The sequence below is a fragment of the Coptis chinensis genome, chromosome 5 (genome assembly GCF_015680905.1).
Source record: "Coptis chinensis isolate HL-2020 chromosome 5, ASM1568090v1, whole genome shotgun sequence".
Lineage (NCBI taxonomy): Eukaryota > Viridiplantae > Streptophyta > Magnoliopsida > Ranunculales > Ranunculaceae > Coptis > Coptis chinensis.
In genome coordinates, this window is record NC_141460.1 from 85,832,063 (window position 1) to 85,855,164 (window position 23,102).

The 23,102-nt window shown below is 39.1% G+C and overlaps 1 protein-coding gene and 3 long non-coding RNA genes across 8 annotated transcripts; 2 read left to right on the top strand and 2 right to left on the bottom strand.

Annotated features, from left to right (window-relative positions):
- Window positions 1-356: 356 nt before the first annotated feature.
- LOC147499610 (uncharacterized) lies at window positions 357-4,649 on the bottom strand. Its single transcript, XM_086559148.1, has 2 exons — window positions 3,203-4,649; window positions 357-832 (listed from the first exon to the last, which is right to left on the bottom strand). Exon 1 carries the CDS (start codon window positions 4,415-4,417, stop codon window positions 3,245-3,247), a length of 1,173 nt encoding a protein of 390 aa, XP_086415274.1. The 5' UTR covers window positions 4,418-4,649; the 3' UTR covers window positions 357-832; window positions 3,203-3,244.
- A 3,562-nt stretch (window positions 4,650-8,211) lies between these two features.
- On the top strand, window positions 8,212-9,405 carry LOC147499611 (uncharacterized). The gene is made up of 3 exons (XR_015194494.1): window positions 8,212-8,465; window positions 8,556-8,631; window positions 9,290-9,405. It is a non-coding gene; the product is annotated as an uncharacterized LOC147499611 (long non-coding RNA).
- A 63-nt stretch (window positions 9,406-9,468) lies between these two features.
- Window positions 9,469-11,999, top strand: LOC147499612 (uncharacterized). 5 transcript variants are annotated; one of them, XR_015195957.1, is made up of 4 exons: window positions 9,469-9,628; window positions 9,733-10,977; window positions 11,163-11,222; window positions 11,486-11,999. It is a non-coding gene; the product is annotated as an uncharacterized LOC147499612 (long non-coding RNA). The 5 variants fall into 5 exon arrangements; XR_015195954.1 differs by lacking the exon at window positions 11,486-11,999 and having other exon boundaries at window positions 9,733-10,625; window positions 10,721-10,977; window positions 11,163-11,406; XR_015195955.1 differs by lacking the exon at window positions 11,486-11,999 and having other exon boundaries at window positions 9,733-9,814; window positions 10,330-10,977; window positions 11,163-11,406.
- A 161-nt stretch (window positions 12,000-12,160) lies between these two features.
- On the bottom strand, window positions 12,161-14,112 carry LOC147499613 (uncharacterized). The gene is made up of 2 exons (XR_015195958.1): window positions 13,950-14,112; window positions 12,161-12,648 (listed from the first exon to the last, which is right to left on the bottom strand). It is a non-coding gene; the product is annotated as an uncharacterized LOC147499613 (long non-coding RNA).
- Between the last annotated feature and the right edge of the window lie 8,990 nt (window positions 14,113-23,102).

The following is a 23,102-nucleotide window of genomic DNA, read 5'->3' on the forward strand; positions in this document are numbered from 1 at the left end:
ATTCTTTTATATGAATTTAGTAGTATGCAATTGAGACCGGATTTGGGGTTCGGTTTTAGTCCGGGTTCGGTTTTGGGTTTTTTAGCCTTTTTAACGGGTTACAGGCTAAATTATCGGGTCGGGCTTGGGTTGGTTCGGGTTTAGAGAGTATGACCAAACCCTACCCTATGTATTTCGGTCTGGATTCGGGTTCGGGTTCTGTCGGGTTCGGGTAGGGTCCGGTGCGGGTTTTTTGTTCGGGTTTCGGGCAAGATGGACATCCCTAAGAACAGGTGTGAAGATCAAAATTTGGGAAAGACTTTGGGGGGAAAACTTCGTTGGTGTTGATTTGAATTGAAATGGAATCTGAAGTAACAGGTGCGTTGCTCAGCTCGTATGTATTATCTCTTCCCGGAACCCCTAAACTTTTGAGCAGTGTATTTTCATACTCAAGGACAAAGTACCAAGTTACAACATTTCATACTCGAAGCAACAGCTACAAGAGTGAGGCTGGGAGGAGTTTAGATAATTCAAAGTTTTCATATTATTCTATCGAAAGAAAGAGTTACAAAGATTGTTTAAGCCACTTGCAAAAGAGAAAATATCATCCCACTGTTAAATAACACTTAAAGTACAGTTCTCGCTAATAATGTAAATTCCAGCCCAAGGGAACCCCTAAGTTGCGGTGGATAGATTGCTAGGAGCCTAGAACAATTCTACAAATCAAAGCACCCTTAATTCCAGAGAATTATGGGAATTTCACAATTTAATAGCCAAGCTAACCAACTATCCACCACGTCTTTGCATAGGCAAGTCCCCACATATACTCAGTCTACTGAAAACCTGTCCTTTCCTGCATGAGAAGGAGCTTAATTAAACCACCACCCGCAAACTTAAGCAAATCAACAAAAAACAACTTCATGCAAAAGTAAAGTTTTTCCATCAAGGAAAATAGCACTCAAAGTCCACATAATTTTTCTCCTTCCCTTCTTTCGAACATAATTGGTTTTTGTTTATGTTTTCTTGTTATATTTCTTTAAAAGCATAACTGATCATGTAAGATGAGAAGGCCTACTACAGAACGGCAAAAACCAATTTTAACCATTATGGTTCAACTGAAAATGGAAACACAGACAAGATCACATTCCACAATATCAGCCCCTGAAGAACATTTTGCTCATCCATCAAATATAACAGGCATGCATACAGAGTAATAGAGTATTCACTTCATAACAAGGAGTACGTTGATTCCTCAAGTCTAAAATCTGAATCACTAGATGGTGTATGAACAGAGAATATGGAATTATAGCTAATTTATTAGAGGACCAAAGATCTCAGAACGAATAACAGACAAGTTCCAAGAAATAAACAGTGATATGAGATAAAATATTCCTGAACTCTTAAAACTATTTTAAACTCCAATTCAGATTGGAGAACAATATATATAAAACTCCAATAGTTTGGTTCAGTCTGCCATAACCTTCTTTCTTGACCTGCTCTCATTCACTTCCACTTCTTGACATTAATAGCCCAGAGGCATCCTCAGCTACATAGCAACAAACGCCACTGATGTAGAATGAGGGCATCAACATTGTCACTCATGATTCAAGAACTTGTTAACTATTATCATCATTCTTTACCAGAAAGGTAGAAAAAAAACAATCCTGCATTCCTAGTTGGAACTAAGTCTTCAACCGCTTCGACAACATTAGCCCCATCCTAACATTCACTAGCTCACCACAGTCAGACTGAGACATCTCATACACGCACCTCCTGCTCGCATACAGGATAATCAAATGACATAAGATCCCAGGATAGCGGTAGTTCTTTACTCTAAAATACCACCAAACCCTAACAAGTCAACCTAATTCATCCAAACATTATTTGACTGGGTTAACCTTTTCAATTACAGTATTGTTTACTCCTTAAATACCATAAAGTCCAAGTACAGATGAAAAGGTGAACAAAACCCAGCCAGCTGAAGGACATGAAGGCTGATTTGGATGTGAATTTTATGCAAAACTTCTAAGTCCACATATCCTAGCACTAGCAAAATATATATGTTGGGACTGCCAGAATGCTTGATGAGGGACTCTACTTACTACAGTTTCTATGTAAAATTCACTGCAACCATCGTACAGTGGAAACATTATAGGACCTCCACTAAAACCCTCCAGCATTTAAGAACACGAGTACTGAAGCCTTTTATGGAGTTTGAGAAAGGCGTATGTGAAAGCCTTGATGTAACCACTCCTTCCACTTTACACCAAAACCCACCTTAGCAACATGTGATCTACAGATCTCCTGCTCATTTGGTATTAGGCTCTGGAGAAAAATTCATCTGACATGAAAGGCCTATGTTGCACTCCTTGTTTCTTAGATCAACCCTTTCGTGGGAAACCAACACACTGTCAAGATATCTGACAATCTTCCCCTTCCTCAAAAGCCATATGGGCCTCAGTTACGACACTAGGCTAGATTGATATTATTCTGGCGGCTAAAGCTTTTACTGATAAGAAATGTTTATTCAACAAATCATCAAGAAGGCAATGATCTGTAATCAAAAGTAGAGTTCCCATCTGTTTTCATTAGGGATCAACGTAAGAAAAGTAGTACTACCTCGAATAAGGTGACCTCTCATTTTCCACCTATGGTCGAGTTGTTCCTTTTGAGTGGCAATTACAAGTTACAACTAACACCTTATTTTGGTTTTTTACAACTAAAAACTTGTAGTTGGGTGGTTCCTTTGGAGCGGGATTTACAAGTTACAACTGAAACCTTCATTGGGAATTTACAACTAAAAGTGATTTCTTATTGATTATACCCTCAGTGACTCAATCTACTCAACTATCTATTATAGTTAATGGTTTAGGTTTCCATATATTGAAACAATTATTACAAAGCTTATACCCATAATCAATCCAAAATCCTCTCAAATATAGATATTGAAATATAAAAAGACTGTGGCAACAAAAATGTGAACTTAAAAAACAATATTTGAATCTTTCATCAGAAACCAAACAATGAAAGGCAACAATGATGAGATCATAACTTCAACAACAACAAAATTCTAAAATAGAAAGCGTAGAATAGAGACATCATAATCATATTGCACATCACTGAAAATGAACTGCAAGTAGGAAATGGTAAAACATAAGAATTTTAAGTAAGACAACATAGAGCTAGAAAGAAAACCAAAGAAGGAAAACAGTTTTGGGTCTACCAGTTGATTCTTCGATTTGGCTCTACCAGCTGACTGCAGGCTTCATTCACCAAGAATCCATTTTGACATCTCCAGAGGAATCAAGTTTACTGAGAACAGAAAAACAAAATCCGGAATCCTATACATAGGTTTGTCTTGCGCTGATCTACAAATGCTCTCCAATCTGTTCAAGCACGGATCATAACAAAATATTCCCCCGAAATTTCCAACAAAAAGGATATCTGAAGTCGGATGAAATCCAAAAACAGAAAAACACGAAGCACTAGAAAAGTTACTGCAGAGTGGATGTTTGTAAAAGTATTGGAGACAGATGGTACGCTTTAACACCCATTCATCAACTTTGAGCATCCAAACCCTCATTGTCATCGAGCTTTGACCATCACTCCAAGAATAATGGAGACTACCCTGAGACACCCCTAAACACCCAATGGAAGCAGCTTCGACCACTACGTGAGGAAGTTCAATAGCACGACAACATGATAGTTGGAGATCGAATTTCAATAAATGACCACAGATGGAAAGAGTATAAAGTGAACCATCAAAGAAGTGATAACGAACAGACCAAAGGGAGCCGTTAATACAAGGTTCCACAGTTAAGTAATGTTTCGTCCACTTCTCAGTTGTCGGAGAGAAAACATGCATTACCAACATATCCATTTTTTTTGCTGAGCGTTCGATGTACACAACTTTATACACTGACTGTGGATCAGAAATTAGAGAACTAGCTTTAGGGGCATAGTTACACGGCGCTTTATGGAAAACATTGAACTGCCGTGTGGAAGGATTACAGACGAAGTACAACCTTGATAAAGAATTGTAATAGAGAAGCAATCCATTGGAACAATCAAATAAATCATTTGAACGCAGTTGGACAGGTAATATATTAAAACATGTTTGGAGACAAGACGTATTCTTTTTGTCATGCAAAGTATTTATGCAAGCTAAATTCCATGGACAACCCCAAGGTTCTCCTACGGAAGTGTTGAAAATCAATCCGAATACAGGTGACAGCGTGGTTAATTGGGGTAAACAAACTTGAGAAATTACTCTGTGCCATAGTTTTGATACAACCTGGGAGCTAACCATATGTTTAATGTTAGCTAATCCGCCTGATCTGGATATGATTTCCGCTAATGTATCATCATCTAAATCGCTAATACTAGTGGGTCTGGAAGTAGAAAAAATATGGGTTTGATGTTTCTTGAAAGTGAACATCTTCTTCAATAATTATGCAGGCTTAAAGAGTTGGATGCGGGACTATAAATTATATAAGAGAAGTTCCACACAAAGCGCGTTTATAAGAAACAGAATCATAGACGAATAGGAACTACCATTTACATCCGAAATAGGAAAATAACATACCTTCCAATTTAATAACAAATTCGCTTTACGTAGGTTGAGAGAGAGAGCGAAAACTTCGGGTAATTGAATCTGGTTGGTTGAACTGTTGAAGCTAGGGGTGTAATACGGGGTGGGGTGGGTCAACCGCGGGTCAAAATAGTGATGGGGCGGGGTTAGGGGATCTGAATCCAGGTGGTCCCCGACCAGGTGAGGGGCCAGTTGAAGTGTCGTAAGATTCATCGCCCGGCCCGTTAGACGTCACCTACGGGGCGGATTTTGGTAGGTCATCCTGGTCGGTGAAAATTATCATTTTAACCCAATTTCACTAAAAAAACTTTCTAATTCGCAAGTAATATATTTCCAATTCACAAAGAGAGAAAAATGGAATCAATCAATAAAAAATAAACAAAAATAAAAAAAAACTGAATTTGAATCCAAAACCATATTTGTAAATTTGAAACTTATTTATCGTGATTTACCATTTTGTAGAATTGATTATTTTTCATAAAGCGTGATAAAACGGGCATGAAGATGGGGCGATCTATCACAGACAAAACAATAAAATATAAACTAAAATAATTCAAAATGAATACTGAGGATGAATGATTTATCTTCTCCAAAATTCAAAAGTTGAATTTGAATTTACGATATTTTCCCAACGTTCAAACTTGAATATGTGAAATTGATATTGAATTCATAAGTTTGTATTTATATTTATCAAATTTCTACAAAAGTTAAAAAAAAAAATTATAAACAAAATACAAAAATATTAGAGTTAAGTCTTGAAATTGTCTTGGTCAACAGGGTTGGGTCAACGGCTTTTGACACGGTGCGGGTTGGACGGCTTGACGGGTCGGGTTTGAACATAGAGCCTACACCCATAGCCCAACCGCGATAAAAAAACGGCGGGCGGCGGGTCTATTTTCGGTCGTCTGCGTTTCATGGCGGGGTGAAAACCGGGTACCCTACCGGATGATGGGTCAACGGTTTTTTTTTACACTCCTAGTTGAAGCACGCTCGAATCGACTAGGCCTTCATATGGGCCTCTATCTTCAAATTTGAGGACCAAATATGGGCTTCCAATATATGGGTCTCTATAAAATTAAATATGGGCAACAGTTAGCCTTAGTTTCTTTGCCTTTGATTCTCTTAGTTTAATAAAATTAAATCGCCCATATTACTTCTCTCCACTCTTCCCACAAACAGTATATGCACCAATTAGTTTTTCACCCCACTACTTCATAATACATTCATCACACACACACATCATCATTCAGAAACGAACCTTTTCCTTTTCGTTGTCTTTGCATAAACGTTTCCACCGATTCGAAACTTGATTTCCAGTTTTTCATGGCATGATGACTTGCCACACCATATCACTCACCCTTGTATATCTTTCACTACTTAGTTTTTTCTATCTTTTTTCTCGCTTATTACTTCGAATATATATTTTCGCAAAACTCTGTCTCTTCACTCTTTACCAAGTATAATTCTAAATTCTTGTTGTTCACGTTACGTTCCACTAATCCACTAATATACATGTTCTTTGCTTTTGCCAATACATACTACAATTCTAACATGAGTTCATTAATCATATCCAAGTCCACTTCTTACTCCAATTCATTCCTTTAGTTCTTTTTTACCCTATTACTACTTTAGTGCCATTATCTTTAATTCTTAATTTCTATTCCTTATATGAATCATCTACTAGCCTGCGTAGTCCAAGTCAATTTTATTATTTCATAATTATTTCGATACAGTTTTTGTCATCTATTTCTTTTTCGATTTTTTATGCTACCTATTTCAATTCTCACTTCAGCCTCTCTCAATTAACTACATTGCATCCTCATATAAATTAGTTTGAAATTATTTAGTTCACATTGATTCACGTATATTTATCGACATTACATTTTCACATATAACTATTCGTTTAAATTCACACCACCCCTGGTTATTCATTCTGGTTATTCTTTTCTCATTATATTTTTCCACATTGATTTTCTCTTCTCTTCTTTGCCATATGAATTTTGTTCAAATGCCAAAGAGGGGGCGGTGTTTCGACCCCCACCTACGTGGCAAACGTCCATTGGTAGGGGTCTCTACTTTATTCGTTTAATCGACAGGGCTAAAGCCCAATTTGTAATATCATGGATCAATGTATATGCCCATTAACTCATGTGTCTAGGGCTGAACCCTAGCCGCATGACTTGCCACTTACGTACATTAATTTATGTATAGATTCATTTCGTATCAAAGAGATAATCATCAATTAAGAGTCATGTTCAATTACAACTACTTGAACTACAATAAATCTCTACTCTACACATATAAATACCAAACTACTTTTTCATATAGAACTACGTTATTGAGACTTGATCCCATCGATAAATACCAAACTACTTGTTCATATAGAATAAAGCACAAGACTTAAAAACAGGTGGAAATGCAAAACAAGTCAAGCCAACTTTCTTCCATAGCTTCATGGTTTAAGTAGAGTTTTGAGTAGGTGGATATCATGGACACATAGAGAAATGAGTCTGGGTCAGGAACTTGATCAAAGACTTTGCGCGCGTAGTTAATGATGGGTGGGTTTAACAGTTTTTTGAGAAAAAGTGGGGTGAGATTAATGTGTGGGTGTGTATTTGTTTCAAGTGGTTTTGGTGCAGTGATGATTGAAGTAGGTTTATGAGTTTTTGTTCCATGTTGTGTAAAATGGAGGAAAGAGTTTGAATATTCTCAGTTGGCATTTAATGAAATTTCAATAACACCGTGTCGGCATATTATATTTATCGGTCAGAAGATGAAAGGGGAATGTGCCACATGATATTGTACATTTCTAACACATGTTGTTGGTGGCATACATCAATACCTATACGTATATTGTTAACGGCAAAACAATTGTTTTTGTATTCTCAAAGGAGTGTTCAAAGAAGGCTCAATCTTCATTCTTCAGTCAAAGATTTATCCATGTTTTTTACTTTAAAAATAACTTAAACTAGGGATCATGTTGTCAAAATTGAAACTGGGATCTCTACACTATATGATAGCTGGGTATTTAGAAACCCCTCTCCACTGTCGATAGTTACTCAATTTAGAAACACCTCCTTCACAAAAATTAGAACAAACCTCATATTTATTAATAATTTAGAAAAACCTCTCTAATATCACTTAAATTATATAATTATCTCTAATTTCCCTCGCTAATATTAGAACAAGCTCTCTTTTATTAATAATTTAGAAAAACCTTTCTAATGTCACTTAAATAACATAATTATTTCCTATTAACAAAAAATAGATGAGTCTTTTCTACATAATTACAATTAGAATCCAAAAAAATCATGTTAACTATCGAACTCGAGGGAAGGGTTTCAAGACTTTAAGACTTTAGAAAAAAAAAACCCCAATGCGCAGCATGGTTTGCATACTTGTTGAAGTAGGTTTATGAGTTTTTGTTCCGAGTTTGAAACTGTTTGGATAAATAGTGGGCATTTAACGAAATTTCAATACCGTGTTGGCAAATTATATACTAATTTATTATCTAAAACCATTATTGCACAGTGGGCGAAAATGCTCATCTGCGATTTTAGGAGGCCACCTCAGCACAATTTTTAAGTAGGTGCCCAAAGTTAATTAAAAATCAGGACAGTATTTTGATTATTTATAAATCAGTCCTTACTAAAATTTATACCAGACATTGGATTTGTTCCAGATTGGTTATATGTTTTCGAGATCCATAAAATTATGAGAAAATAATTACACGCAATTTAAAAAAAAGATTCGTGATATATCTACGAATAATAAAAATAGCAAAATTGATTCAAAAAAAAAACCCCCCTTCGACTTCAAAAAGTTCAGCCTAAAACAAAAAACCCCAAAACTCTTCATTCACCAAAACTCTTTCTCCACAAAGAAACTCTCAACGGTATGATTTGTATTGAGGTCCTCTACGAATAGTCATAAGCCCTTTTATCAGTATGCAAATAATAATCACATTTAATTATTTTCTCAACAGTCTGCTTATTGCTATTCTCTTACGAGCTCCATCGGCAACTATGGTTGGTTGAAGGTTCTTCCCAGGTTTCTATTCTGTATGTATTTAAGAACTTCTTTGTCTCCTTTCCCGCTTTTACTTAAAATTATTGTAGAAGATAGCCAATTAAGAGAAATCTAATGAAAAATTGAAAATCAGACATTTGCAAGCATGACGTTGATGAGAAAAGGATAGTTGTGGATGGTGCAGAAGCCCCCAAATCAATGAGCTATACTGGTCTATTTGGTGGATGGCCTAATTATCGGCCACAACCATCTATTAGAGAACACCACTTTTGTTTTGACTTTGTCATCTAAAAGTCAATCTGTATGTTGTTCCAACAACTTATTATTCCCACCTGTATTAATAAAATATTTGGCAACTTTCTAATAATGAGCCATTGGGTACGTACCAATGTCATTCTTCTTCTGATTCTAGGCTTCAGTATCTATTATAAACTTGAAATTTTAAGATGATAATACTGTTATCCATTTATTTTAAATTTGTGTTATCTCCACTTTGTTTCAAAAAACTGTCCAATTTTAGATATAACACCATAGTACGTCAATGATTCAAGTTATCATTAGAATTGGTTGATCTCAGTCGTCTCTTCTCTTTTATTTTATTTTTTTGTAGTAATGTTTTGTGGAAATTCTATCTTTTGGAAAAAGTTTGGATTGGATAATTTTACCATGTTTGTGTTGGTTGTTTCTCAGCTCACCGAAGAACTGGAGAAGATGGATGAGAAAGCCAAGTTGAATGAGTCTCTTCTGCAAAACCAAGGTTTTGAATTTTGAATGGAAATATCTTTCTTATGTTTGATACGTTTTCCTCCTTATTAGATATTACATTTTAAGGTCGAAGTCTGATTTGCAGAAATATTTCTGCGAGAACCTTGAAATCAAGAAAATTAATGATGAGAAGAAAGCGTCCATGGCTGCTCAATTTGCAGCAGAAGCCACTCTTTGAATGTTGCTCAAAAGGATGATGAAATGCCACCAATTGAAGCCATTCTTGCACCACTGGAGGCAGAGCTCAAGCTTGCTAGGCAGGAGGTATGCCTCTCATGTCTTCTGATTAATACCGTAATCCAACAAAAATGTCTCTTGTGATACAGCTAATAGAAGAAGCTTCGTCATTAATTACTACTGTCTTGCAGATTGCAAAACTGCAGGATGACAATAAAGCATTAGATCGCCTTACCAAACCGAAAGAAGCAGCTTTGCTTGAAGCAGAGGACTGTAAGTGCGGCCTTGGCAAAGACCTCTATGGTGGATGACCATTTCTTTAACATACTTTTACAACTATGTTGGTGAACTAATATTATTTCATCTTTATCGAACAATACTCTTTCTTCTAATATATATATTCACTTCCAAGTAATAATTAGGCCACCTCATTTGAGGGAATCAGGTGTTTGTTTTGACTTTATTTCCTATGAAACTAATACTTTTCATTATGAAACTAATATTTTTCAATATTGGTGCACATACTGTATTACTCACAATACACTGTGTTTGTGACTTGGACTAGAATCCTGTCGCAGTGAAGAATAAGAAATTGATTAGCCAAGTAGGCCGTCACAATCTCTAACTAGGTTGTTCATTATGTTGCTTTGAAACAATCTACAATGTGCTACCCACATTTCTTCATCCAGTCATGCATTTATTGTGATCTACTTAGTGTCTGGGTATGACTACATTCCGAAGTCTCACAAATTGAGTTTTACTCATTACCAGTTGCAACTCATTACCAGTTGCAGTTACTGAATGAGTAATACACTAATACCATATCTCAAGAAACACTTCCTATTTGAGCAAGGCAAGTTTTTTTTCACATCTCTATTATGAATCTTTCATTGCAAAGTTTAACGGGAAATGTGATGATAGTCATGATACAGATTTATTGGGGACATGGTGTTTATGGGATTGAGTCAGCATCCAATTTTTACTTTGGGAAGCACCCCACAGTTCTTACTTGAGGAGAATCTGCGATGCTTGCTGGCATTATACCTGCACCCGAATTACGATCACCATTCAATGAACCAAGCAGGTCTGTTTGCATTGAGCATAACTCCTCTGTGAGTCCGATCTTTCTAATATACTGAAGATGTATTTTCATGGATCTATGTTCTGTTTGCTTTATAGTTGGATATCCGGCCTGCATATGCTTTACATTCTTCAATAGTATACTCAAGAGCTTTTCATAGGTTTCCTCACAAGCAAAATATAACTTTCCTATTTCTCTAAGAGGGAAGACTTCGCAAGCAAGAGCATTGAGGAGGAGGATTGATGCTGGGTTTATTGATATCGAGGCAGCGCTTTCAACCGTGAATCGGCATCTTTATATACATGGTGATGTGTCAGAACACCACACTAAAGTGTGGTACTTTTTCTCTCATGAGGTATACTGTGACTTGCTTTCTCTAAGATTTACCTCCAATCGTCATTGATATAGTCTTAATAACAAGGAGTGAAGGACACACCATTTTCTATAAATAAACATTTTCTAAGACCATGTTTTACATGGAATGGTCCATGAACCTTGAGGAAAATTTACCTTATATAAATTTTCTCATAAAATGTGCAGGCAGACTGAACGTCATTTGATATAAGAAAAGTGAAGGTCAGCACAAGGCTCTAAAGAAGGGTCAGCCCGAATACTAAGTTATTTTATATTTGACGCGTTCTATTAGGAAGTTCAATTTTCATGTTAATATAGTGAGCACTGGACGAAGTATAGGGCAAGGAAGAATATGTATACATATAGTAAAAATTGGGGGAATGAAATCCATGAATAAGGAAAATCAGCACCTAATAAGATTGATGGATAACCTCACAAGTACTGTAGACGGTATATACCTTGATTTCTTCAACTCTCCTTTTTTTTCATATCAACCTTAACATTTACAGGTAAAAATACTTCTGAGTGCCATGCTATGTGATATTTTTCAATCCACAAGCAGTGGTATAAAGCAATCAACCGTCGTAGACCCACACATGCTTTCATTACTGACAGATGCAAATTTGGCTATCCAAATCTTTCGGCAGCTCCAACAAATAGAGAAAGAGACAACACTAAAGAATAGAATGTAAAGGGCTGAAGTTCTAAAGCCATAATCTGAACATATCGGATTCCAAAATCTGAAATCCTTCAAAACAACCTCAATAGCATTAACTTCTGTCAACCTGCTTTACATGTGACGATGTCGATGTGGAAGCAGTATCAGTTGCTTCACCAAACAATCGGTGTCAGTTATAAGAATCTTCTTTGCTGATTACAACAATCTTTCTGTTTCTCATTCCAGTATGAAATTTTATGGCGTATATTTGTGCAAAGAGAACCTCATTCCATGTATCAGGAACACCAGGGAGGCACCAGTGCATGCAATCTTGCACACCTAATGTAGCTTTGATACTGTATCTTGATCCAGTTTTTCGACCAGATCAGGAACATCTTATGGTTACTCATTTTAATTTTACTTTAGCAAAATCATATTCTTATTTAGGATTAATTAAGGGAGATAAGCTAGAGGACTACATCGCATGATTATACGTTATGATTACTGATTAGAGTTACTATGATGCTTTACATGCATGAACTTGAAAGCCTCATGAAATTCCAAAACTACGTAACAGCAACACAAAAATGCAATATTTATGTCTCTTTACCTTCCCTGAACATCTTCTATATAAAGCAAAAGCTTCCCCACTCATTTCACTCACATAGTCACACTAGCTCCTCTCCAAGCCAATCTAATTAAACAAGTCAATGGCATTCTCTTCTAAGCAAGTGAATTTCTTCTTTGCAGCAGTGTTACTAACATGGACTATTGTAGTGTCCATGATGCAAAGCACGACCATTGGCCTCTGGTTCAACTCTAGCTAGCCGACTAGAACTTGAGGAACAAAACCAGTGTTGGAAATCTTTAATGGAGCTTCGAGCATGCACTGGTGAGGTAGTTCTGTTCTTTCTGAATGGTTAAACATACTTAGGACCAAGTTGCTGTTGAGCCATTCTGGTCATTGAGCACAAATGCTGGGTTCATAGACAAGGAAAGCGCTGTACTCCGAGACTATTGTAACTCCACATGGATAAACCAAACAAAAAAAAATCACCGTCAATAACCCACGCCCAAAAATTCAAGCCACCTAAATTTATTATTTGGATAAACCATAACCAATAAAGAAGCACACTAAAACAATAACTTTACACCATATAAAACACTCAAAGTAGTAGTATTCTAAATAAACAAAAGAGTTTAACTTATAAATACTAGAGAATCAATCAATAACACATTCAAATTTATTGTTCTATGAATTCTTGATTATTACTTTGTTATAAATTTATTGTTATATTTAGTACATATATCACTTATCTGAATTGAACTACACCACTATCACATAGATTGGTATCAATCATCATATGTGAGCATGATTTAACATTTTAACACATTAGCTACATTGAAATTTGTAACTTATTCATAAGATAACATACTAATTTTTTTAAAATTTATATGCAGCAATATGGATCATAATACAATCTTTTCTATTTCAAGGAAAGCAATATTGAATCAAATCCTGATGGAAATCAATATTTATATACCACCGGTTTACACAACAAAAGTGAAGGGTGGCAAATTTGGATCAACCGTAACAATAGATGTTTCTATTCTGAAAGGAATATTTAAAGAAGATTGTGACAAATATGATGAAGATGAAGATTCAACCCTGCAAACATCCTATGGAACTCTTGAAGAAACACAGAATAAAGCCGAGAATGAAGCTGCACAAGTTGCTCTCACATCACTATGTCAATAGTACAAATTCGAAGTCAAAGATTTCAACTTCACAGAACTTAAAGAAGCAAGGAGCGAAATCAATCATCTACGTCAGATTCATGAAGAAGCTACAAAGGAAATCAAACATCTTCAAGAAGCCAATGAACAATTTTATGAAATAAATCAAGGCCTACATGTTGATATCATGCACATTGGACAAGAAAATAGAGAATTGCGAACAACACTTTGCTAATGTTGAAACAGAAAACAAAGAATTGTGAACATCAATTGCTAATGTTGAAACAATCAACATAAGTGATGATGAAGACAAACAAATAGACGCGACAATTGGTGAAGATTCTGACATAATCAACATTAGTGATGATGAATAGAATAGAGTTACATGGAATCATCAGTTATTTAAAGAGTTATCATTATGCCAAGTTTTATTAGGAATGTTCATGCATTTTAATTTGTTTAGAAGTTTTAGAACCTTCGATTAGTAGCTATATGACTACTTATTGCCTTGATTTTGAATGATAACTACAGTTTATTTTACTACCTTTTCTACATTAAAAGAAAAAATTCATTATTACCTTTCTAAGGAAGTGCATCAGCAAGTATTACCTCCACTATCCAATTAACCATTTTAATCTGTTGTTGAAGCACAGAAACAACAAAATACATAGCGGGATATCTAGCGAGACACAGCAAAACGGCATACAAAGCTAAAATAATTCAAGTTTTAATTCATCCTATATCTTACCAATTGGAACTCTTGGTGATGGAATTATCACGAAATTCATACGCGAGTAACAAGTGAATGCAAACTCAACTGCTCGCTCAAACGACCGAATCATACCTCACTAAATAGGTGAGAAGAAAAAAAAAACGAACTTCAAGAATCAGGAACAGAATAGGTGGAAGAAGATAAAATTCAGCATGGACTAACAGTTTCCCACCAAAGCTGGAATTGAGATATATAGAGAATTGAAGGCATGGTTCTCCTCGCCAAATATATATACCAACGCTTCTTCCGTGTCTTTTCGCTTAGGATCCGAAAGAAGAGAAGGAAGTCCAAGAGAATGAATAGGAAACTTCTCCAATTCATGTAAAACTGCAGGCCCAACATGGTCCTGATAAACTAAATCAGTAAGTAAACTTAGTTTTGTTTACTCAATAACACGAATTTCTCTAATTATCAAAAGGAAGATAATTACCAGGCCAACACTATCATCACCACAAATCAGAAGTCGATGCCTATACACAAGAGGAACTGCATAACCATAGGATAACATGGAAAACTTGCTCACATCTGAAGACTCTGCAAGGATAGGAAAAACTTCAGATATGTCAACCATGACTGCCCGGAGATGTCTTTGCAGAAATGGTGCAACAACTGATAATAATGGCCTCGATTGCACAACTGAGCCTCTATGAGCAGCAGGAGTAATTGGTGACATGGCCTCGAGGAAAGATATTTTGCTACCCTTATTGAGTCAACATCTATCAAAAATTTGTCATCGATCACTAGAGTAAACTTGAGGATATCTCTCACGGAAAACACGAATGGCAGCTTCAGTGTGTTTCTATTCTATTCTATTTCAGATTATATTTTTGGACACGTTAGATAATCATAACACTTGGTAATATAACCCTCCAAGGCCTAAAGTCCAAATTCATAATGGACCATAACATGGACCTTAACTCTAATACAATTCATTTAGCAATCCCATCCTCTTCGATGAAACAATCCCGGCTATGGGCCGGGCGAAATGCTAGTGTTTTTTTAAGGGACCGCATTTTTCCACGTCTACTTTTTACACCTACCCGGATTTACAAGTTGTGTAATCTTAATTCAATTCCCTTCCAAACAACTGGATATGCTCAATTTCTCACGTGGAAACTTCTCTTGTGCATTTCGTCATCTTCAATTCTTCAACACTAACAAAGCAACAAAACCCATTAATATTATTGATCTTCTTGCACCATTAATCACTTTGATGATCTTAATCCCTTAAAATCTTCTGCAAATCTTACCTTCTCGATTACATTAGAGTGTGTTTGTGTTTGATGGAAACACTATGGAAAGGAAAGGAAAATAAGAGTGGTCCACCTTTTCTATAGTTTTTAAGGCGTTTGTTTGCCCATGGAAAGGAAATTGGCTTTTCCATATGGAAACAAAATCATGGAAATGTGTCCTTAGCTAACCCCTAAAATTTTTGTGGAAAGGAAAGGAAATAGATAGCTAAGGACTTACTACTATCACACCCAACAATACAATTATTCCTTTCCATAACTTTTGCAAACAAACATGATTATTCCTTTCCCCATTTTTTACTTTCCTTTTTCTAGTTTACCAAACACATACCATTTAAAATTATTTCCTTTCCATTCCATTCCATAGTGGACCACCCATTTTATTTCTTTTCCTTTCCATGAGTTAAAATTTAACAAACACACCCTAGAAAAAAAAATTGTTGTCTATTCGATGAAACCCCATCGGAAAGTTCTAGAAACTGATCCAATTATTTCTTTTATAAAGCTTTCTTCCATTTGAATCGTTGATTGAAATGAGCTAATGAATACCCATTGTAGATTTAGATAATACTTGGGTTTGAAGGAGTGTTACAATTTAAAAAAATCGCAATTTGGCATTCGCACTGATTTTCTTATTGCTTGATTTGTTTCTTATTATGTTGCTATCACCCCAAATTCCCAAATAACAACTTGTACAATTAACAAGAAGTACTAGCATCATGAAGTTAATTAACACTCCTCACTGAAAACATCGAGAAGAGCAATTTGGATTTGAAGCCCATGTACTTCACGTTTTCCTGAATTACAACCTTTCTAACGAATAGAATTCTCAGCACCAAGTCACCAATCGAGATTGTGGATAAGTTCTTGTTGGTTCCTTCCTGAATCCTGAGTTTAGGGGTATTTATGTCCAATCCACTGAGACTTGAATGATGAACTTGCACAAATGGAAAGGATAGAACATATCTTACCCTAACGGGTAAGGAATTCCATGGGCTTTCGGACAAATCGATCTAGGATAGGACTGCGAGGTATGCATGCCACTTCGACCAATGCCGGGGGATCGACTTTCATTAATATTGGTAAACCTTGACTTCTCCCACCCAGGTTACTAAATCCCTTATTGGGCCATTAGTGGGGTAGGGGACCTCTCATGAGTGAATCGGGGTGGGGGTGGAAAAGCAGGATGTGTGGGCAAAAGGACCGCAGGGTGGGCAGGTGTTGGGGTAGGCCCCCACCTAAGGCGGAGGAAAACGTGATCGAATTGAATATGATACAAACGGCCCGGACAAAAGCCTGTTGTATCAAATTCCGCTTTGTGAGCAAAGCATCCAAGACCGAATCCGAAAGAATAAAAATTTCCACATCTCCCTCGAAGACATCTCTCCAATTGACTCCATGAAGCACCGCAGTGAGAAATTGGCCATTCTTTGTTGCCGACGCCGTACCAAAGCAATCGACGCCGCATTGGGCATTTCCGCCGGCTTGACACCGTAGGCTCTTGATGACTCACACTTGGGGCTCTAGAATGTCCCGCCTGAAAGTGGAGAAACCCTAGCTTGACCTTCGCCATAGCAATCCGTTCCACAGCTCGTTGTCTGCAGAGCCAAAGACTAGAGGGTGCAGCAGCGCGCTCCCCAACATCTCACTCATCAAGCCTGCGGAGTAGGAGATATCACCAAACACCCCTTGGCCCCTGAAGATTCAACATGTCTAGGTGGGGAGCTCTGGGTGGTATGAGGGAGATTTCTCTCACCGACTCGGAGAAACCAGATGGTAAGAAATAAGGAGAATTCGGAGGAGAGGCCGGATGATAAGAAGGCTTTCCCCGCCTGCTTGTGAAGTGGTCGGGCTACCGGGGATGCTCAAACTCTTTCTTCTCAACTGTGTTCTTTACACGTAATAACTACCCACCGGTACCGAAAAGCACTCATCGATATCTAACCCCCTTTCCTAAGGGGAAGGTAGCCATGAGTATCGCGATGAGTCCCTCTCCACCTAAAAGGTATCCAATAAGTTATTCCAAACCCGCAGGAGAGTAGGATACATTAGACTCGGCAGGCTTAAATCCATTCGGCAAGATAGGACTCGGCCCACTCTGGAACCTATGGGTCTAACCGCCCGAGCGGAGACTCCCTTTACCGATAGAGAGAGAAGGGAAGGGAAGGCAGGATGATACTTTATATATTGACTCCAAAGATTTTCCTAACGGACTTATATGGCCATGAGGAGGGATTATCTCTTTACCGGTTCATACTCATCGACGACTCGCCCGTTCAGCTTCGGCCCTCGCTACCAGCAAATCCTTTTCGCCCTCACTCCTTCTAACACCCGTTCCTTTACGCCGGGCCTCCTCCTAGCAGTCCCTTCGCTACACTCTAGTGCGATCCGTACCCGACCGATCCCCCCGACTTACCCCCGCGGACTTACTTGAAGGATGGAAGGAAAGGAATAACTCTTACTCCCTTACTTACGCAATAAGGAAGGCGCGAGGGAGCCCCCGACTTACCGCGATGGGATGCCCCCTCCTTCAGCCGACTTTGACGGCCACCGAATTGTCCCAAGGCGCCTCCTTTCCGGATAAGATCTCATTCCCCGGGTAGTGGAACCCGCCTTACAAAACGGACTTCACTCCCTCGCAGCTGTAGAAAAGCCTCGCTTCTCCATTCAGAGAGCCAAGAGGACAAAGATTAAATCACCCTTGCTTTCTTCCCAAGCCAAGGTCTCATCGACTAGATTTCCTTATTCAGATTCTGCTCCTATATCGCCGTCCTTTCCCAAAATTCGGCTAGACCTTCCGCTCTATGCTCTTATCCGGAGGATTGGCAAGCCCCATAAAATTCTAAAGACCGCAGAAAGTTAGGTTTTGTGCGACCGTCCAATCTTCGTGGCCTTAACATGGAGGTTTCTATTTACGAGCTACCAAGAGCTTCGGACATGCAAGAAGAATTCAAGAAAGAAGTACGAGGCAGATCCTCAACGAGAAGAGTGGTTGAAATACTACTCAAGGACAAAGGAAAGAGATCGAGACGATGGCTTTTGTGACAGGGAGTACCATGTCACTCCTTAATTATGTTTATCGCCTGGTTTTGTCTCAAGACCAAGCAAGCGAAGTTTTTCCCACAAGCCATCCGCCCGAGAAACAAAGAATCGCTAGTGTGAAGGCAACACCGACGACAATCGAGCCGACGCAGCTCAGCTTATCGCTAACGGTCCGAAAGCAATCGATCCAGCCGACGAAGAGCTGCAGCGAATGACAATCCTCATCAAGGATGCATCTCAATGGTCAGCCAGACCGACCGGGCTATCCAAGAAGAATTGCCCAGAGACAACCGTAATTCCCGCCGTTTTTGCCGACCATAATTGAAGGCATTGCTGCAACCCCCCGGCTTTGTGGACATCTATGAAACCGATGGACCACCGGGCTAACATAGCTATTTAAGTTGTAAACCAAAAGATCGGGCCACATATCCGGAAGGGCGTTGAACGGATCCGGAAGCTCTACGGATCCTCTTCAAGATATGGACATCCTTCGACTTACTCTCTAGGAGATGAGCACACCGATAAGCACTCGAGTGCTCATCCGAAGCTCATCTTCGCCGCCCCCGCCTATCCGAAGCCGAAGTATCCGATAGCCCGACAACCACGCATCCAATTACCAATGATCCCGAGGATCAACCGATCATGCGAGAACATATAGACGGCGAACTCGATAGCTTATGCCATTTGCACTTTCCATCCCGGGCAATGATAAAGCAACCGGCCTAAGATCGGTAGATCCATTTATAATGGATCTTACCAGCTAAAGCATCGACCAATCGGATCGAGAGAACAATTCGCAAAAGAAGAGTCAATGCCTCTCGCAAGCGACTTCATCATCAAAGGTGCCCTTACAACCTCTTACGCCTCTCCGATCTGCGGCGTCAACGATCGACCAAAGTTGAAGCTCGCAAGGTTCGCATAATCCAAAAGAGTCATGAGCATGAGCCCATACCATTACGACAACAAATGGTTATCTCCATCACTATAAAAATACGCGGTATGGAGTTTCCCCGCCACACCCTCCTCGACTCGGTTTTACCTTAACTGCATCGAAAGGATCTAGTTCCTGGCCAATTTTTGGCGAAAATCCGAGAACAAGCCGGTGGACAAAGGCTCGATGTTTCACTCCAAGTTCAGAAAGTTCATGTCCGCTATCAACGCTTTGCCCGCTTTTTCGATTTTGTTCTCCTAGACAATCTCGATGATGATCTCCTCCTCGCACTCCTTTCCTCTCCACCATCATCACCCTTTACATCTACGGCGAAGGAGTTCACGGCAACTTCAACGGAAAACCTCAGAAAGAGTTACGATTCCAGCCAAATTGGAATGGAGGGGGTAGATAGGGTACATAGCCTTACAAAGACTATTGCCCCCTCGCTACAACAAGAGATGGCTCGCCAAAGAATCTCCGAAAGCAGCCAAGGAACCAAAGAATGGTTGCTCCAATAAAAGAAATTAAGGACAAGTTTGAAGCGCTTTATCTTAAAACATAACGCTCCTTCGACCCCGGTGACATTTTGGGAGAGACACCGCTGGGAAGTTGGGCTTCAGATTTAACAGATTTCGATGAAAAGAAGATCCCAACGAAAAGCTCGAGCCATTCAGATGCCCTCAAGAACTGCGCCAAAAGGAAGTTGAGGACCTCCTTCATAAAGGGCTTATTCGACCCAAGAAGAGCCCTTGGTCCCCGCAGCGTTCTACGATCAATAATAAAATTAGCAGAACGTGGTGTTCCGAGGCTAGTTATCAATAAAAGCCTCTCAATGATGCTCTTCAATGGATCGGTATCCTGCTCCTAACCGGGCCGACGCTTCTACCGTGATTACGGAGCTAGAATTTTCAAGAAGTTTGATCTCCAACCGGTTTCGATAAATACGAAGTTGCGGAAAAGAGCGCTTATAAAAATGGCGCTTACCGCTCCTATGGGACAAACAATATTAATGGTATGTTATGCCATCTGGATTAAAACCATTCGATCGATTTCGCCGAGGAATTTAAAGGTAAAATTTAAGACAGAATCAGCTCAAAAGGTTCTTGGGGTGCCTTAACTATCTTTATGGATTATTATACGATCTTGCGGTCGGCGGGAGATTCCTCCAACGGACATCGAAGAACGCCCCTCTACCATGGCTTGAAGAGTATACGAGGCCGCTCCCCCCGAATAGAGAAACTTAAAAGACTGATCCCTCCGGACGATGACAAGCACAAGATAGTCGAAGTCCGATGCTTCCGACATCGGATGGGGAGCTCTTCTAAAACATAAAATGAAGATCGCGAAGAACTAGTACGGTTTTGCTTCCCGAGTATGGAACGATGCCCGTGCCCAATATCCAGTCGTAAAAGGGAAGCCCTTGCAGCCCTAAAAGCCATACGAAGTTCCGGATCTATATCTTGAACCAACACTTGACTCTAAGATCGGATGCGGAACTATGATTCAAGTTGATCCCGAATCGCTTAAAACCCTCGACCTCTACCTATTCCCTTAAACGCATTGCCAGCACAACAGTTGGTATTGGCTTATTCCCCGCACTGCATCGATTGATTGCTTCAAGGCTTCGCGACCTTTCTAATGCTACGGTTCTATTATTACTATCCTATGCGGGAGGTTGGATAACCGATGCCCCGTGACCGTGTAGTGCCCATTGAGGCTTGTTCGCTTGGACCGCCAAACTAGATGGTAGCGTGATCGAAGCCCGATTGCGGATTGTTCGAACGGGTACCGTGGACGGGATAGGTCCGCTCAACCATCCATGTTTTCCGACCCGATGTCCGCTTTGGTGAGAGGTATGGCTTGCCAAGGTTAGGGGCCTCAAGGAAATTACGATGTGAACACGAAGTCTTGATTCAGCCTTATACGAGAGGGCTATTATCCCGTGTTAGTCCGCTAAGTCCGCCCGAGGAACTATCCGATACAAATGACGATTCCCATCTGAACCAAGAGATTCCTTTTCTCCGGCCGCTTGTCCCAAAACCACATTTCGGGCCAGCCAAGACGCAGAAAGAGATACCGATTATCTATCGGCGAATCCAACCTAATCAAATAATAAGGAATATGGAAACGTAAGCACCCCAATCCCCATACGAATCGGGCCTAAACCAATCAATCCCGCTTCTCTCGAACCAACATATCCCGCTCTTTCTCCACTTAATCTTAAGCCAATAGAATAGGGCTTTTTCTGCTTAGCTCGGTTAACATGTTGAACTAGGTCCGTCCGTCCCTAAAGAAGAAGTCTAATGGGAAGAGGGCTAATATAACACCCCGTCTTTTTAATTGCATTTTTCCTATAATAATATAAATATTAATAATAATAATAATGTAAATAGAATACATAAATAGGATATCCAGTTGTTAGAAAAAAAAACCCGTAAGTAAGTAGATAGGATAAAAGCCCGTAAGTAAGTAGATCGGTTTAAAACCCGGGTTTTTCGGAGAGGTTTGAGAGAAACTAGAAAATAAGGGTTTCTCACGTAGAGTTTGGAGAAAAAGAAAAAAAAGGTGAGAGTTTTACTGAGAGAAAAAAAAAGGGGTTTGAACAAGAAAGATCGTTGTCGACTTCAGGCTTTGGAGGTTTTCGATTTCGAGAGTCGTTCGGGTCCGCTCGCTTTTAACGGTGAAAGTAGTCATACTATATCATATTTTTATTTGGTTTCGATTTAAAACACACCAAGAATGACGTTTTTCTACCCGCGTTTTTAAACTCTGTTAAAGGGTTAGATACACTTTGGAACCACAAGAGGAATTAGGACGACTCTTGGCAATTAACCGCCAAGTCGACACTAGGGGGTAGATGGCGCCGCCATCGCCAGCACTCAAACCGCTATTGGTTCTTTTTTGTATGGTTCTTATTTTTGTTCCTGTGAAATGGTTACCGCGGAATGTTATTGATGTTAGATAGGTTGTGTGGGTTGCCGGGCAAATGACGGGCGTGGTGGAGGTATGTTATGGATCGGTGAGAAGCTTTGAACGTACCCATTAATGGTCGCTCAAAACAAGAACCCAAACCGGCCCTAATTTTGTGTTGTTTGGAATGTTTGTTGGGTAGGAATTTTGCTGCTGATTGTTGTTGGGTTAATGTTGATGGTTGGGGGTTGATTTGGGTGTTGGAAAATTTGAGAATTGAAGCTTGAATTGGCTTTTAATGGCGCCGGTCGATTTTTTCTCAAGATGACGTAACTATGTTTTTTTTTATACGGGTAGATGGGGTTTTTGTGAGGAACCCAACCGCTGGGTTTGTTTTATCGATGGGTGGCCGTGGTGGCTGTGGTGGTGGTCGGTGGTGTTTGTTTGAAGTTAGTGAAGAAGGATGATGATGAATATGACCACGATTTGGGCTTGGGCCAAATCGTGGTGGGCTATATTTTTTGTTTGTTTTTTATTTTTTGACTACGGGCTTTCATTGGGGCTTTTTTTTTGGATTTTAGGCTAGGTTGACCAATATTGACTGTTGACCAGAGTTGATTCGCTTGACCGCTGACCGAGTTGACCGTTGACTTTGACCAGAGTTGATCGCTGACTTTGACCGTGGTTGACTTTGACCAAAGCTTGACCCGAAAATTTGACTTTTTCCTAAAATTATGATTCGGTCTATTAGAACAAGTCTAGGACTATTAGCATGTTTGATTTAGGCTAGGACCTTTATAAATATACTTGTGTAATGCGTGTATTT

Coding starts and splice junctions, on each gene's coding strand:
- LOC147499610 (XM_086559148.1), bottom strand. CDS start 4,417: ATGTTCACTTTCAAGAAACATCAAACCCATATTTTTTCTACTTCCAGA.